General features: G+C 34.6%; 1 protein-coding gene across 4 annotated transcripts in view; it reads right to left on the reverse strand.

The window, feature by feature from the left end:
- NBEA (neurobeachin) overlaps positions 1 to 19,028 on the reverse strand; it is a 355,376-nt gene that overhangs the window by 228,141 nt on the left and 108,207 nt on the right. For all 4 annotated transcript variants that reach the window (XM_070942793.1, XM_070942796.1, XM_070942795.1 and 1 more), the window contains 2 exons: positions 6,903 to 7,341; positions 314 to 468 (listed from right to left, as the gene is read on the reverse strand). In XM_070942793.1, the coding sequence (XP_070798894.1) occupies positions 314 to 468; positions 6,903 to 7,341 (594 nt within the window). The remainder of the gene's footprint in view (positions 1 to 313; positions 469 to 6,902; positions 7,342 to 19,028) is intronic.

Below are 19,028 nucleotides of genomic sequence, written 5' to 3' on the forward strand. Positions count from 1 at the left end.
TTGAGGCATTTCCACATAGCGGATTGAGTTTATAATGTTGATATCCTTCAACAATCTTCCCTTTTTCCAACCACAAACTGAATTCCTTGATTTAGAAGAGAAATATTTTGGAAATCTTTTCAATTTACACATTAGGAAGTGAGAATGTTTAAAGATATTTAATACAAAAGGATTTCAAATATAAGAAAGATACCAAAAGCAAAAAAAGAAAGAAAGAAAGAAAGAAAGAAAGAAAGAAAGAAAGAAAGAAAGAAAGAAAGAAAGAAAGCTGAAAGACAAAGACAAAATTCACAAAAATATCTAAAGATAATACCTGTTGTATTTATCATACTTTTTGGGGTAGCTCCTGTGGCAGCAAATATATTTGGCGTACTGCTTGGTGGTAGTCCACCTCCAGCTGTGGTAGTTCCAACAGTGGTGACTGCTAGACTTCCAGGGGGAGGTTTTTTCACTGGAACTACAACACTTCTACAGAGGGAAGAAAATCAGTGCAAAATCAGAAAAAGATGCTTTTCTCTTTCCTATCCATACACTGGAGGAAGAAATCAAATTATTATTATTACATAAATAAAAACAAACAATAAAATCAAAACATAAAGCATATATAGAGTTAAAAAGGAAGAAAACAGGGACAAAAATTAAATAAAAGAATATATATATATATATATATATATATATATATATATATATATATATATATATATATATATATATAAATTTTAAGGAGTAATTAAAAACATTAAAAATATGAATATTAAAAATGTATCCTCAGATGATAAAGATAATATACTATAACCAGTATTAATATAGTGAATAAGCAGATTTTTAGTCATTTATGAAATTAGTCACATTTCATTGTTCAACTCATAACCATTAAAATCATAAAATGTTTCTGATTTTTTTCAGGTAATATGACAATGTAACTTTAACTTTGAAATGATCTCAACAGTGATTTGATTTAGGGCTACCTGATCAGGACTGCAAAAAATCCAGATGACCACTCAAAGGCAGGAAAAAAAGAATGAAAAAACTCTTAATGCTGTTATTTAGGAATAATCTTGATTTTTGCATCTCAGATCTGGTAGTCTTTTTATGTTATTACTTCTGTTTATGGAGTTGTTACTTATATCTCCAAATATTACAATAATACATTTACATAAAATTAGTAAATCAAAATTATTTATTTCAGCAATACCATAATATTATATTACTGTAATCTTTAATATGAACCTTGTGCATTATGTGTAGTAAATAGATACAAAAAGGTTTATAATGAGAAATAATTACAATATAATTTGATAGAGTATAATCTAACAAGGATAAAATTCAGTAGACAACCTAAGCAAGATACAGAACTAAATTGTTAAGCTAAAGATTTGTGGACTAAAGGATTGAAAGGCAGGGTTTGAGACATGCATTTAATGTGAGAATTCCAGAAATAACAGAGAAACATAAAAAAACACCCCCTCAAATCCTGCTATGAGTGTATTATCAGGGGGGGAATGAGGAGTCTTCCTAGGGAGGTTGAGCAAGGATACCAGGAAAGTATGCAGGAAGTTTATATTCCCAGCAATATTTTCCAAGATATGAAAGTCATCCCTCCAGGAAAATGCTGGAGGCAGATGATCACTTTAGGGATAACAGAGAGGATATATAGTATAAGGCAAAGGAAAGCCACTTCTGTATTTTATTCCCCCAAAACTAAACTGATAGGCAAGATTAAGTATTGACCCTATAGTGCCTGATGATAAGTCCCTTGATCAGATGGCACTAAAGATGGTTCAAAGGAATAACTGAGTTCTAATGGGGTTTATTGATGCAGCCAGCATATTAGCCTTCCAGATGTCTAGTTGCTAAAGCTGCTATGAAAGAAAAGAAAATCAAACACGGTAAAAACACAATTATAGAGAGAACATGGAATATAAGAAGTATGAACATGGGAAACATCCATGTACAGAAAAATGCAGTGCCTCCACACTGACATCCTCGGCAAAATCAAACTGAAATGAAAAAATAGAATGAACAGTATTTCTTGAAAGCTTATAGCAAAGATACTACTTGGGTATGATGTAGTCAGTGATTGAAAAATATCAATTAAATTTAATGGACAACCGTTTAATATCATGTTTATCCAATTTTGTGCTCTAATCACTCATGCAGAAGAGTAGGAGATTGATGGATTTTATCATCAAGTTCAGTCTTAAATTCAAGAGAAAAGCAAGCAAGATATGTTGCTTTTGATTGGAGATTAGAATGCTAAAGTTGGAAACAATAAGAAAACCTAGTTGTACTATATGATCTAGGAAATGGGGGAAAAGCAAACAGTTTTTGCCTATTCAATGAATTTTTCATTGCTAACACTTCAAATAAACAAAATGGTGCCTATTATACATGGACATCACCCAATGGAGCACAAAGAAATAAAGTTATATTATTGGTACCATGAAGTAGAAAGGCACAGTTAACAGCAAAGAGAAGGTCAATAGCTGATAGTAGAAAAGACCATGAATGGGTCACATGCAAATAGTAAGTGAAACTAAAGCAGAATAACAATGTCATTTAACTAGAATATCCTCAATGCTTGTAATTTAAAACAATGTTAATAGCATGAAATTTACAGAATATCAAGCTCTGGTTTAAAATGGGAATGCACATTTCAATAAATATCAAATTATAGAATTTAAATACTAAAACAAAAAACAACAAAAAAACAAACAAAAAACCTGTCCTAACATTTATTTCATCTTAAAGCTAATATATTCACCATGGACAGCTTCTGCATCTTCTGTTCTGCTAAAAATATCCTGGAATTTGAGATTTTAGGCAACAGTTACCTAAAAGAAACTACAGACCAATTTTTTTTCCTGATTGTTTCTTTGGACAGACCAATCTATTTTACTAAATTCAGGAGAGTTTTAAAAGATGGTTAGGAGCAGGGAGAAAGGATAAGTTTAAAAACAAAATTTGGTGTTTATGCTTTTATTTTGGGAATTTAGCTTGCTTTTATATCTGTAGGCCTTGCAGTTCTCCTTTTTTTAGGATAGCTGATATTAAACAATTTACTAAAATTCTTGCTATGTAATGAAGATTTTAAATCTCACAGTTTTATAGTCAATGTATTAATGTACTAAAGATAAATTTATAAATAAGAACTGCTTTTAAAAAATGAAGATAAAATATTTAATCTATGAATGTCTTTGCATGTATTTCCATATACAGCAAAATATCTAACTCATACAAAAAAATATAAATAAAAATGTGTCACTTTCACTCTAAAATTATCATAGCCACTAGCAAATAATCAGTTGCTTGTGCTGTTGCAAATACCACTACATATTTTTTTCCACGTGATATTGGAATCATAACTTTGAATCAAGAGTCTAGGGCCAAAGAAATCTGTTTATATAGTTTATGATGTAATTACAGCTACACCTTAGAAGACAGATGAGACAGAAGGCAGGGATATATTGAAACTGATTGAAAAATGCAGTTGTCCAGAAGCACTTGTGGGGAAGAGGTCTCTGAAAAGCTGCTCAAAGCTTCAGAGTTTGAAGTGAAATTTTTGATGTTGTCACTCTCAATCTATTGAAAAGCTGACGGACAATCAAACCCGTCTGGCTAGCTGGCAGCTCATTTTGCTGGCAGGTGGCAAACAATTAGACACACCAATTTGTGCCTCCTGATGACATTAAAGCATGAAACTAAGTTGTATGCAGGGCCTAGTGATTTGTGTGAAAGCATTTCAAAAATAATACTCTTTGCCGTGGCAACTCATTTCAGACTGCCACCTTCCATTATGGCTTTGAGTAGTGAAGACGACAGACTTGAGTTACGTGCAGTGCAAGGGCGCTTCTGTTCAATCCGTCATCAGCGCCCCCCGAGACCTCAATCCCTCCTTTCATCAATATCACCTCATCATTTACATTCGATAGTACTTGAACTGCTGAATACATTAACAGAGAAGATCTATTTCATGAGTATATATATATATATATATATATATATATATATATATATATATTACACACACTATATAGATATATATAGTGTTTTTTACATTTCATTTGCAATTCTATGTGTTTTTAAAAGAATTTTAATATGTTTTAGAAAACAGTTTTTGTAGAATTATATCACTCATTCTTTGTTTTATTTGTAATGAATAAATACATAATAAGTATTTACTTGCTATGTGAACCTGGGCAATTAAATGTTTTTTTTAATGGATTTTAAGATTCCCCAGGAAATCTTTAATAATCTTTAGCTACTTTAGAAAATCTTATAAAAACATTTATGAAAAATAACATCCACTAGAATAAATAGGTATTTATAAGAAGCAGAACCCTACAGATATTTATCTTTTAGAATGGTAATAGAAATATTTTGAATAAATATGGCAATAGTACAAAGAATTACACAAGCATACACTGACAGTTCACAGGTTAAATTCATAGCTATGCAAAATACAATTTTTATTCTATTCAACTAATTTAGAATAATATACATTACAAGCTTGGACCTATTCAGATTTAAAACTCTGATGTCGCATTCTAAGAAAGTATTGCAGCAACTCTTTGACTTCTGCTACTTACAACTACTGTATCTGCACCTAAAAATCTGGATTAAATGGCAGTAAAGAGTTAGGATTTCATATTTCTTTGCTATCATCAAGTGACTATCCAGTTTTGCAACCCATATATGGTAGTGCTTACACTACGTCTGTTTTCTCCTTTGAGTTTCAGGAAGGGATTGAAAGAATCTGTCTTCTGCCACAAATAAGCTACAGTTTCCTGTTACATAAAATCTGACATATCATGTTTATTGTACAGTATTGTACAGTATTTATCACCAAAAATTCATCTTGATTTGTTGAAGTTTTGATGTCTTATTGTTTGCAAAGCCATACAAAAAAGGCTCAGTATGGCTTATTCTCATAATAGTAATATACTGTAGCTTTAAATTATGTTCTACACATAGGATTAGAACTAAAACTGAAAACTGAAAATAAGGGATTTGCTAATATAGTAAAACAAACATTTTCTAAGAGCATTAATACTTAACAGATTTTTTAAAGTTTCATCTGATTTTTTATATTTAAATAGCCTATACCTACTGATTACAACCTTTTCTAACATTTGAAGTATTACTACATGAGTTTAGAAACAAATGTAATTTGAAACATATGTTAGAATTGGATAAAAAAATTGGAAATATTGCACAATTTACTGAACTTTTCCCCAAAGTTTTTATCCCAGAAATATCTTCCCACCGAGACTGTATTCTTATAAACCTATGCACCTGTAATGCACAAATAAAAAACCCGAAAACATTCATAATATGCACAAAAAGGCACATACAAGTACATACCCCACAAACAAAAGCATATAACCCACAAAAAACTATCTCTCCTGCACTCTAACAATAGTGAAACATAAATCAGAATAACAAAATTAGAGGACCCATTTAAAACTACCTCAACCCCTTGATTAATCCAAGTTAAAGCATCCCTAATTGATGACTCCAAGTGCTAATTCAACACATTGGGTAAAGGCAAGCCCATCGCTTCTCTAATTAGTTCCTGTCAAACTGTTTCTATTATTTCCTTACTGTTAGGAAACATTCAATTAGAATATGTCTTCTTGATCAGAATCTGTGACAACCTCCTTAAAACTTCGTGTTTGTATGAGGACTCATTGAAGAACATTTTTGAATGTGCTGATCAAGTCAACTGTGAAACCAACAGAATTGTCATCAATCCTACATTTAGTTACGAGTGATAATCAAAATATTATGAAATACTTTGTCAAATGTTTGCCAATAATATTAATACAATTTACTAAGGAAATTAAAACCTTTTTAAGAATACAGTATGATACAAAGGCATCATGTCTGTTCAGAAATCCATTCTAATTTTTCGTAATCACATTGTTTTCAAGATGCTTACAGATTCTTCTTTGGAGTTTTAAATTCATCTACAGTAAATGTGTATCCTTTACTAATTAATTTCAAACCTCATTCCTGCATCTTTATCTTGCTCTTCCCAATTGAAGATAGAAACACTCTTCTCAAAAAATACTAAGTCAAAATCATGTTTGAGTATTTGTTCCCAATAGCATTTTCTCTTCTTCATCTGAATATGTGCATTTTGATTTTTTCCCCCTTCTACTTCAAACATGTTTTATGAAGCCTTTTTTACCCTTCTTAATATCCTCAGCTTTAGCATTGGGTTTAGGTTTTTTTGACTGGGGTTTAGGTTTTTCTAATACCATCTGTACAATTATTTGGTATCTGTTTATAATCTTAATGGTGTCCTAACTCTCTTTACAGTTCCCTGCCTATCCCTTTACAGTTCCCTATCTGCCTTCTTTTGCCTTTTATGCAGCCAAACTGTTTGTGTAGTTTATTATTTTCTTATTTCTTTTCATCACCAGAATTGTAGAGAAATTCAGACTGTATGTATAGGACATAAACATTTGCAAGTACAAATACTCAATTAAAACTAACAAATATAGCCAAGTAAACTATAACATAAAATAAACTGTCCTTTGGGCTATATGACCTATGATTATTGTGAACGTCTATGAAAATAATTGTGTTCACATTACCAGTTGCTATTCACCATTTTTAGCTGCAAACATTTCTAGTGACTTTTTCATCCAGACCTATGTTGATGTACCATTCTCTTGGAAGATACCTCAGTAAAGCAGAATGAGAACTAAACTTGCTGGCAGAAATAATGTCATTTGAGTATTTGCAATGTTTCTGGTTTACTCACCAAACCATGGTTAAATGTTAGTTTTATGTATGAACATAGCAACTTTCAACTATCAAGAATAAGATAGGCAAGCAGGCAGGGAGACAAGACAAGACAGACAGACAGACAGGTGATTGAATGTATTACATACCTGTCAAAAGAGTGAAACTGCATTGGAAGAATAGGCTGAGCTTCTCTTTTCAGTGCAGGATCAGGATAAGGAATTGGATCAGGCCCACATTCTGGAATTTCAACTGGTGCTGCTACCAGACTTTTCAATATTTCTTTAACATTAATACCTTTGCTTTGGCTAATACTTGATATTGAAGATGCAGGCTTCAGAATTTCACTGGGACTTTCCGTTAAACTTTCCTGAGATTTCTTCACCTCAGATGACAAAGTAGATAGCAATTCGCTCATAGCATCTGGACCAGGGCTTGTTTCTAAATCTGTCCCATTTAAAATACTGGGTATTTGTTCCTCTTCAATTCCAGAATCAGTGTGAGGAATAGAGCTTTCCAATGGAATATCTTCAATTGGGGTTGGAGTTTCTTTTTCTTTGATATTGTCTGGAAATACAGCAGGAGTTTCTACAACAGAAAAAGTAGAGAAATATTCAAGTCTGTAAATTAGTAGTGTTATGTTCTCAAACATTAAATAGAAATGTCAACACAAAATAAGGCTGGAAAATATAGGTGGAAAATCCTCCAAAATGCATGAGAAACACTTAGAAATACATTCTTATTCTGGAATTTCACAGCAGCCACGACACAAACATTTTCCAGTCCTATGCTGCGAGGCTTCAATGCGAAATCAGAAAAATAATGCTTCAGAAATGCTTGCTTGGTACTATCAAAATTACCAAAACTAAGTAACATAGCAGAAAAAAACAAATTATTTTTTCTATATTTGTTTGTTTGCTTATATTTGGCTTTCCTTGAAATGCCCAAGGCCACGCACACAAGATTCCACAATTGTTTTTTCCCCCATTTAGTAATCTTGTGAAGTAGGTTGCATGGCTGAGGATAGCTATAAACCTAAGTCTTCCAGGTCCTAGTGCAGTACCTTCTTAAAATTCTGTATCTATTCAATAAGTCATTTAGCAGCAAACATGTAAAAAAAAATAACAAGACAGTTGACTAATCTGCTAGTTTCCTATATTGTTTCATAGGACCTACCCAAATAAAGGCATGTCTTACCAGCAACCTTTGACAATGACAGAGAAGGCAGCAGATGACCCAACCTGAATTTTGAAGACATAAGTGTATTGCCTGTGTCAAATTTGACAAAAAATTTGCATCCATGTCTCAAGTTCTCTACATATTTTGGGCATTCTAGTTACTTCCTCAGGTACTTTTTCAATATGGGAAATCGTCAGATTCTAGTTAAGGTGCCTAGTTCATTCTGTATCATGCCAATTTTCAGAACTACATTTTGAATGCAGTACACCTTTTAGTAGAAATCTAGTAGTATATAGTAAATTTAGTAGAGGGAGGAGGTAAAACTAGGCTGCAGAGGGAGAAAAAGTTTGATGAACACTCAGTAAAATCCAATCGAAATGAAGATGTCCCAAGAGTAAAGAATGTCGGAGCAACGATGCATGAAAATACAGATATTTCTTTTTGTAATTTAAAATGGAGCACATGATTTAGTATAGTTACTAACAATACTTCAACTGCCATGGAGGTTGTATTATATTTCTCGTAATCAACTGTAGATTTCTTGAGACAGTGCTGTTCTTGTTCCTATCTCTGAAATTAATTTTAAACAGGAAAATTATTTTATTTTAATTAAAAGTTTATATATGGAGGTCTGGGATAATTGAGTTGTTTTTTGATTTCAAAAAGATTCTGGGCACCCCATATTAAATTTAACAAAGAAATGCAAACTATGCGTTTAATTAATGCATATGACCTGCAGGGTGAAGAAAAATCTTTCTCAAACATAATATTACTTCTGCTTATACAAATTCTTCTGGCAAACATTTGACACAGTAAGGCAAACATTTGCTGTACAAAAGTATAAAATGTCTGGGCAAACTCTATTGTATTTAAATCATCCCATTTTATATTCAACTATTATATATACATATATATGTAGGTCTTTGGTTATTTGGGTTTTCTCCCGCGTAAAATTGGAGGTTTCTTGACAATGTTTCGGCGAAGTCTCATTCGTCATCTTCAGGCTGGTGTTCTCGGCTTCGTGCTTCTAGGAGCAATGTGTGTGATCGCAGCTGTTTCTTCCTTTTAACTGCCAGTGGGGGTGTGAACTGATTGGGTGGGAGCTTGGCTGTGTTCTGATTGGGCGGAAAATTGAGTTAGAAAATCAAAGGAGTATATGAAATCCCATGCACCGCCTGCCCCACCACATACATCGGACAAACCAACAGAAGAATAAGTGCACGCATTGAAGAACACAAGAACTCAGTCAGAAAAGAGGAACCAACTTCTTCCCTGGTCCAAAACCTCAAAGCCACAGGACATGATATTGACTTTAAAAAGACCAGAACTATCGCCAAAACTGAATACTTTAACAACAGAATAATCAGAGAAGCCATCGAGATAGAAAAACGTCCACACAGCATGAATAAACGAGATGATACCTCCCGCCTACCAGCCATTTGGAAACCCGCCCTTATTGACAAACGAGTCCCTAACACAAAGAATGACACCAGACCCACACTCACAAGAGCCACACAGGATGCAACCACCACACATCCACGCAGAAAGCAGACTCAAACCCACACTAATGATGAGACACGACCCCGGACCAGAAGCCAGACCACAGCTGCATCATTAGCCACTTTAAACCCCTCCAATCCATACATGAAGCAGACTGACATCCACCATGAAGAGTTGGCACGGCCATGAACACGAAGCCAAACAACAGCAACATAGCTCACCAGCTCAAATCCCCCTGCTACTCAGAATAACCCGAGCACAACCAAGACCCCACCTAAACAGAACACACACCCAGCCAATCAGAGCATAGCCAATCCCCCATCCAATCAGAGCACAGCCAAACCCCCAACCAATCAGAACACACCTCCGCCCAATCAGAACACAGCCAAGCTCCCACCCAATCAGTTCATACCCCCTCTGGCAGTTAAAAGGAAGAAACAGCTGCGATCACACACATTGCTCCTAGAAGCACGAAGCCGAGAACACCAGCCTGAAGATGACGAATGAGACTTCGCCGAAACGTTGCCAAGAAACCTCCAATTTTACGCGGGAGAAAACCCGAATAACCAAAGACCTACATACAAACACCCGCGAAAACCTCAGAAAATATATGTATGTATGTATGTATGTATGTATGTATGTATGTATGAATAAAAATTGAAGGGTAGGGTTAGAAGTGACCTTGGGGTCTTCTAGTTCAATCCCCTATGCAGAACAAAAACCTTCAGATTACTCTAGATAAGTAGCTGTCCAATCTGTGATTGAAAACATGAAGTGGTAAAACACTTAGAACTCAAAGAGGCAGTCTCTTACATAGCTCTCACAGTCAGGAAATTATTTCTCCTTTCAAGTTTACATATCTCTATGTAAAATTTCCATTGGTATTTGTCAATACCCCCCAGAGTTATGAAAACTAAATCCACGCCCTCTTCCTTTTGACATCTTTTAGAAATAGATGACGTGCAGAAGATGATATCAAGGCTTCCCTTAGCCTTCTCTTATTTAGGCTAAGCATTTTTATTTCCAATTTCTTATAAAAATAAGAGCACAATAGATCTATTACCATATGACTTAAAGCAGAATTTAGGCCTCTGTATACAATATTTATTTCTTTTCTCAAAAATTACTAAACTTTAAATTTCTTAAGGTTCCTTTTAAGGTCTATTTTTCAAATATTTGATATTTTATAAATAGTTTTCATAAATCTTAGGAATTGTATCAAGCTGTAAACTTTATTTTTGTTAATTTCAACTTCTGAAAACACCATGTAAAAACATGATTTTTATGAAAGATAGTTTCTTTCCTACTTACAGAATTGATTAGAAAGTTAACATTGTGAACTTTTACCTAAATTTCTTTTACTAATAACATTCTCTTAATGATAGGATTTGTAGAATAAAGAACTCGATATCGCACATATAAATGTTTTATTTCAGTAGAAATAAATAGCTTAAAATAACAGATAACCAAGCAATCTCATTATTTATGATATCTAAAATATCCTAAGAAAAGACCTTCCAGACTAAATGTCCAGTTGTTGAGTTATTCTGTTGTCATACAGATATCACATACCAAAAGAAGCCCATGAACAGGGAAAAAATGCAATAGAACCCTTTTTCTTATTCTCCAAGTCTGTTATTAAATAAATACATACACTCAATTTATAGCTGTTTATGTCATCCATTATGAATTTAACTAATCACTCTTAAAAGCTTTCCAAAGTGAAATAACCAGTAATAAATTGCATAGCAAAATTATGTATTTTGTGAAGAACTATTTTATTATTTCTCATCATTTTATGTGTTTATTTTATTAAAGGGCTAAACAACCCATGATAATTCGTTTCAGAGATATTCTTAAAACAGAAGGACCACAGGCAGGCAAAAAAGCAGTGGGAACAAGAGCAACTTCCGACTTCCTGCTGGCTGACTACAGCAGCATGGCAATACTGATGAAGTCACGACTTTGCCAAATTTCAATCCCACAAGAGTCATGGGTCCCGGATTTTAGATGAATTCTGTAAATTAAGGAACATTGATTCAAAAATGTATTTATTGTTTTATCAAAATTATTTGCCATCCATCTCGCAGTTCAGGTAACTCTGAGCAGCTTACATCCAGATAAAACAAACATTCAATAATTATAAATATAAAAATGGATTAAAATTACAAAAATTAAAACAAGCCAAAAAACATAATTTGGAGGGAAGAGGTGGGGTGCCTTTTCTGTTAGCGCACCAGCCAACAGCTTCTCTTTCAGGACCCATGATTATTGGCAAAGCCATGTTTTAAGACTTTTCCTGAAGGCTATAAGAGATGGGTTGGATCTTATCTCTTGAGGTAAGATCTTCCAAAGGGCAGAAGCTGAAAAATTGTTATCCTATAATGCACCATTTCGCTCAATTGAAGGGTATAATCAAGCAAACAAGAGAATTTTAGTACTATAAAAATCATTTTCTTAATACCATGCATAAAAACTGGAGGAGATGGACTAGAGGAAATATGATAGTAGCCTTCCAGTATTTGAGGGGCTGTCACAGAGAAGAGTGAGTCAACCTATTCTTCAAAGCACCTGAGGGCAGGACAAGAATAGACTCCAGTTATTGAGATATTTTATTGTCATACAGATATCACATGCCAAAAGATGCTCGTGAGGAGGAAAAAATGCAATAGCACCCTTTTTCTTGTTCTCCGAGTCTGTTATTAAGATGCAAATTAAATAAATACATACAGTCAACTTATAGCTGTTTAATTCATTCATTATGAATTTAACTAATCATCTTTAAAAGCTTTCCAAACTGAAATAATTAGTACAACTTGTGGCAATAAATTGCATAGCAAAATTATATATATAGTTTATCAATCTAGAATTAAGGAGAAATTTGCTGACAGTGAAAACAATCAGTGGAAGAGTTTGCCTCCAGAACTGGTGGGTGAGATTGGGCAGCCTTTTGTCCAGAATGGTATAGGGTCTTCTACTCAAGCAGGGGATTGGACTAGAAGACCTCCAAGATCCCTTCCAACTCTGTTATTCTGTATTTTTTTGGTGTGTGTGTATATATATATACATATGTATGTGTGTATTTGTAACGAGAGAGGGAAAGAGAGAGAGAAAGGATGTTGTTGATAGTTGCGAAGTCGTGTCTGACCCATCGCGATCCCATTAACAACATTCCTCCAGGCCTTCCTGTCCTCTACCATCCTCTGGAGTCCATTTACGTTCATGCCGACTGCTTCAGTGACTCCATCCAGCTACCCTCGTTCTCTGTCGTCCTCTTCTTTTGCCCTCAATCTTTCCCAGCATTAGGCTCTTCTCCAGTGAGTCCTTACTTCTCATTAGGTGGCCAAAGTATTTGAGTTTTATCTTCAGGATTTGGCCTTCCAAAGAGCTGTCAGGGTTGATCTTCTCTAGGACTGACCGGTTTGATTGCTTTGCAGTCCAAGGGACTTGCAGGAGTCTTCTCCAGCACCATAATTCAAAGGCCTCAATTCTTTGGCACTCAGCCTTTCTTACGGTCCAACTTTCACAACCATACATTGCAATTGTAGCCTTGTCTATACACACTTTTGTTGGCAGGGTGATGTCTCTGCTTTTTAGTAAGCTATCTAGATTTGCCATAGCTTTCCTCCTCAGGAGCAAGCGTCTTTTAATTTCTTGGCTGCAGTCCCCATCTGCAGTGATCTTGAAGCCCAGAGAGAGGAAACATGGGTATTTTTAAAATGCTGAGGGAAAAATCAACTGAATATACCTGTATAAAAGCCCATCTGGATAATTTTGAGGTAAATTCTCAACTTACTCTCATGTATATACAGTACTTACCTGTAACTGGAATCATCTGCAAATTCACACATATAGGTTATTCTCTAGAACCGTGATGGCGAACCTATGACACACATGCCACAAGTGGCATGTGGATCCATATCAGTGGGCACACAAGCTCAGCTCTGCCAGCTGATTTTCGGGCCTTCCAGGCCCATTGGAAGTTGGCAAACAGGCCATTTCTGGCCTCTGGAGGGCCTCCAGTGGGGGGGAGTTGAGGAAGGCCATTTTCGCCCTCCCCAGGCTCCTAGAAAGGCTCTGGAGCCTGGGAAGAGCGAAAAATGGGCTTACCGGGGCCATCACGTGCCAAAAGCGGGGGGAGCTGCGTGGGGGGGAATCGCATGCACATGTGTGGGCAGCATTGAACTATGGGTGTGGGCACGCGTGCAGACACCCCCTCCCCGCATTCCCCCGCTTTTGGCACACGACGGCAAAAAGGTTAGCCATCACTGCTCTAGAAGATTACCTGATCAGTGGTAGTTGTCTTTTCAGACTCAGAGAATGTGTCAGTTGAAACACTAAAACAGAACCTCTTGAAGAGTGATAGGTGCACCACAATATGCCCATATGTTACCACTGTTTCACAAGCTGCACTGGTTGCCAGCTCGCTTTTAAGAGCAAATCAGTATGCTTGTTATTATGTATAAACCCTTGTGATTATTTGAAGAATCATCTATTTCCAATAGTTTCTGCTCACCCAGTAAGAGCAGAGTTGTTATGTTCCAGGTCCCTTCAAACAATGTCATCTATCAAGACTTAAGAGGTGACATTCTCTATCAGAAATCCTGCCCTCAGGAAGAGCATCCTCCCAGAGATCCATATGGTTTTCATACTATTCCAAAAGTAAAACCTGGCTTTGCTCCAAGTCTGGAGTTAGGGTGGTTGTTGAGTTTCTGATTATTTTTTTCTTGTTGCATTGAGAGTTTTTTCCCTCCAGTTTACATCTGTTTTTCTTCTTACTTTTATTGTTTTAAAAGGTTAAGTTGCTCAGAGTTGCCTATTAGCCAGGCAACTTTCAAATAAATAAATAAATATGTTCTTTTTTTTTTTTTTAATGAGCTCTTCCTCACAGTCCCAACTGCTCAAGTTCAATATTATTAATTGCTCAATCTTCTTTTCCAGCTTTACTCTTTCCTGTCACCCAATACTATTGTATTTTTCTTCTCTTTTCTCTGTCACTACATGCTCTGGTAAAATTTTGTCCAGTTGCTTGAAATCTAACATTGTTTGGTTGCTGCCAATGTTTCTTTTATTTGAAGTAATTGAATATAAAACAGTTAACAGTGCTAAAATTTATGATCTTCTTCTCCCCATTTATAGAGAAAGAAACTGTTCCAGTTTCCTATTCCCTCTTTTATCTGAGCTCTATGAAGTTGGCTTCCCTTTGATTTTCTGACAGGAGGACAAAGTGAAAAGGTTTGCTGTCTAGTGATCATAAAGTAAAACAGATACTGTACAATCACTAAAAGCATGGCCACTACTGTTTCCACTCCCCACTCACAAGCAGTTTGAACCTTAAAATGCTGACAACATGGACCAAAAGTTATTTCCCTTCTTTGAGCAGCCACAGGTATTGCAGTGATACTAATCCCTTCACTTCCATCCTGTGCAAAGGTAAAATAAAATCATGAACAGATAAATAAAATAAATTGCTTCTCCCACCATTGCCTCTATCAACATCTTTTTGTTGTTGTTGTTTTATGCATTTATTTTATCATATAGAACAAAAATAGCAACAAAAAACATTTATCTTGAGATCAAGACACATTATGTCTCCTGAAAGATTTGCCTTCATGGACTATAGCATTAAAAAAAAAAAGGAGGGGATTGGTTTCATAAAAGTTTTAAATACATTACAGGTGAGCAGATGAACACAGCTGGTGCTAAGGAATCAAGAGGTCCAGATTTGTTTAATACTGGCACATAACCTTCATGTGAAAAATCCAAAAATGAAAGCTACAATTTCCACTACTTGGTAATTTCAAAATTTTATACGTTTGCTATTTAAAATGTATCTACAGCTTACTTCCTAATTTTTAATGAAAGTTATATAAGATTCTCACAAAATAAAGACTTTGCAATTTATGATAAACACCTTAACAAAAGAAACTGCATTTATCAACCGTGTCTCAAGCACAAATCTTTCAAATACAACATAAAAGTATATGGAAAAAACAGGGAGGAAATGGGACAAAGCACAGAGTTAGCTCTGCTGGAAAGAGAAAGAAAAAGAAGGAACAAAACAAGATGGAGATGATGTGAGGAAAAAAGATAATTGAACAGGAAAGTGAATGAAGATCATACCATCATTTATTTTCCAGCATTCTAGTGCTAAGAATCTACGCCTGGAGTTCTTGGTTTCTTGAGAAGTAAACTTAGAACTGCAGCTATAAATGTACTCTATTATCTATTTCTTTATTCTATCTATCACAGAAACATGAAAGTCATGCAAGAAAGGTCACTAACACAACCAAAAGGTATATTGCATATAAAAGGGCAGCATGAAGCAGATGTCCATGGTTTAAATGATAATTACCCTAGTTATTATTGAGAAACATTTAATCATGCAAAAATAACATGCTGACATGAAACAAATATCTGAAAATCAGGAACTATAGATTTCTGTAGATCAGATGCAGAGACTGTCCAAGCAATGAACTGGAGAGTAGCAATTATTTTAAAAAGCATTCATCAACCCATACTATTTCCACAATTAGTTACTGTATAGAGAGCATTTCCCTTCTACCATGTTGTAATTTCTCCCTTCATAAAACCTTAAAACAAACAAATATATAAAAAATTACATGTAAAAATATGGCTGTAATCTCAATATAAATAAATTGCTCTGAATAGACATTTCAAAGCATAGTTTCTAGAAAAGGGCTAATAATAATCATAAATCTTTTCCCACATAGCAATGGAAGTTTAGTTGCCATGTAAATGTTACATAATTGGAGATTTGGGAAATGTGTAAATGTGCAAAAGAGTATATCACACTGAAAAATAGAACATGTGTGACTTTGGCAAGCTACAATAGAAATGAATATATATAGCCCGGGGTTGAACTGTAGAATCCTTGATGCTCTGTAAGCTTGGTTATTTGCTGCAGACAATGCAAGTAAGTGTAAGGTTTGCTCCCTGTGTATATACAGTGCTGGTGGTATGTGGTTTTCTCCTTGGTAGTTCCTTGATTATTGTTTTCTGCTTGATTGTTTGGCTAGTATTAATCTCTGTTTATCTGGATAGAAGCTGCTGGAGAAGATGTGCTCTGGTCTTTTTGTTTCCTTCTTAGCTTTTTTATTGTCTCTCTTGAATTAATGTGGTTTATCTCTATGTGTCCCTTGATGGCTGATTTCTGCAAGGTTCCAGGAAATCCTAGAATTTTTGGATTTGTCTTGGCATATGATGCTCATAGTTTTCAGGCTGAAACTATGGTTAAGCCTGTCCACGTGTCTTGAAATTAAAGAGTTTCCATTGTGTCTTCTGACTGCTAGCTGGTATTCATGGATGCGCTCATTAGTTTTCTTCCTGTCTGTTCAACATAGTGGCTGTTTCAGCCCTTAAGACTGTATGTTATCTATAACTTCTGGGGTTTTTTCTTTTTTGGGTTATTGAGTCTTTTGGTTTATATAAGATCTTTTCAAGGGCTTTAGTTGTTTAGCATGCTACTGTGATGAGGTATGGTTGTTTACTCTGTTGGTTGTTTCTGAGATGATTTTGAAGTAGGGTGCTCTTTTCTTTTTTTATAGCTTATATAGGTTGTGCTATAGTAGGCTGAGTGGTCACACCCTTTTTGATAAAGTTGTGTCAATATCTATGTTGCATAACTATGTTGCATATCTATGTTGCATTTCTTTTTCTGGTGTTCGGAGTACTGCAGTATGTTTGCTGTATGTTTGCTTGGAGTTTGGGAAGCTCATCAGGAACTGATAAATGCAGTAGACTTAAGACTTAAAGGCTCAGATGCCTGAGCAAGTTTTGTTTAACATATACTAATATGTAGCTTTGGAAAATGTTCTTCAATCAATAGATTAACAAGTATAATATTTGTATTCATTTGTTTAACTAGTTATTCTTGATCTAGTTTTAGAACTTGTGTGGAAAACAGATCATGTTTTAGATTATATTTATGCAGAAATATTAAAAATTCAAAATGATTCACAAACTTTTAAGTGCCACTGTATTTCTTAGAGATAGTCTTATTTATTATAAGCAAAGAGAAAAAATATATTTAATGTAGCTGAAATTAATAAAATATTTTCTAAAATACAGAGAAAGCTCAGGTGAATCAATCCTATAATGAAGTATACAAGGTTAACATTGTTTGTTTGTGTATTTATTATATTCTCCTTTTCACTCAGAAGCTGAAGAGCGCTCCTCTTTCCATTTTCCAATACTGTACTTGGAAGTAAAATAAAAACCAAAATCCTGAAAAATTGCTTTGGTATTGGCAAGAAAAATGCCTCGAGATATATGTGTAAGTTACCAAACATCTTGACACACTCCTCTGAATCTGACAAATGCATACAATTATGCATACAGATACACATAATACTGTTCTAAAAAAAGAATATTCTGAAACAGTAACAAAGGATATTATTACACCTAGAAGACTAATATCTATGTAACATGAGCTTTTGTGAATCACAATCTAGCTTATTAGATGCACTGAAAATGCATCTGATGGAACAGACAGTGATCCACATTAGGCTGTACTATAGTATCTATTTTAGTCTTGAAGGTTTTGTAAACTCTACAGTGTAAACCAAAGGCTCCGTTAATTCCTCCTTTCCAGAAGAAATATTCTCATTAGATAGATACAATAAATGTTCAGAGACAGAAAAAGAAGAAAGGCAGTGGCTTATTAGTAGTGAGAATAAACTAGAGAGAAGGCCAAATGAAGAGCCTGTAATGACCACTAAAAACACTTTCAAAACACCAGGTTGAAAGCAAAGAGAGGAGAGAGGGAGGGAATGTCCTGAAAACCTGAAACTGACACTGCAAAAGAAGCAGGGTTCAGCATCAAATTACAAGATATATAATTCTACTTGCAGAAGTGAAAAAAATGTGAATAGATGAATTCTCAAATGAATAAATACAAAATGGATGATTAAGAATTATAGAAATTAAAATACTTTGGATAATAGTTGAACAAGTCACAAATCATTGTTTAGAAATTAATGGAAAGTTATACTTTTGAAAATTTAGCATGATTTAGATTTGGGAAAGAAAATAATATTGAAGCCAAAGTGATTTGAATGCCTCAAACCTACAAAACTATGGTTTCTCCAGCCCTAATTAAATCTTGTCTGCCTCCTCAATTTTAAATAACTCATCAGAAATTAGGTGCTTCATTAAAAATCACACATAATTATAGGATTGCCTGCACCCACTGAATTTTTTTTCTGTAGCTTTAAATCCAGCCTCTTGTAGATCACAGTGCAAAAATTACTTTCTAAAGTTACAGATGTTTACTGCGTAGCTATTACCAGCCTGGAATGGTCTCAGCTATAAAGCTATAAGAAGTTAACAAGGGGAAATGTGCCTTTTGAGTTATTGCTTCTTCCTGGAGAACACACAGAATGTAACATACATATTTTAGAGGTGGTGAAACACCACAAATCATAATCACACCTCTTTTCTTTCAAAACAAAGGATATTACCCATCAACCTTCCCTAATTTTAACTGGGTTGTTTTTGTTAGTTAGATGTGTTCAGTCACAGCTGTCAATTATTCATTCGTACTGCTGAACAATTTGTAAATGAAGTATAAAATT

This window comes from Pituophis catenifer, unplaced genomic scaffold (genome assembly GCF_029215685.1).
Source record: "Pituophis catenifer annectens isolate HBS135680 unplaced genomic scaffold, rPitCat1.0.hap2 SCAF_4, whole genome shotgun sequence".
In the NCBI taxonomy this organism is placed as follows: domain Eukaryota; kingdom Metazoa; phylum Chordata; class Lepidosauria; order Squamata; family Colubridae; genus Pituophis; species Pituophis catenifer.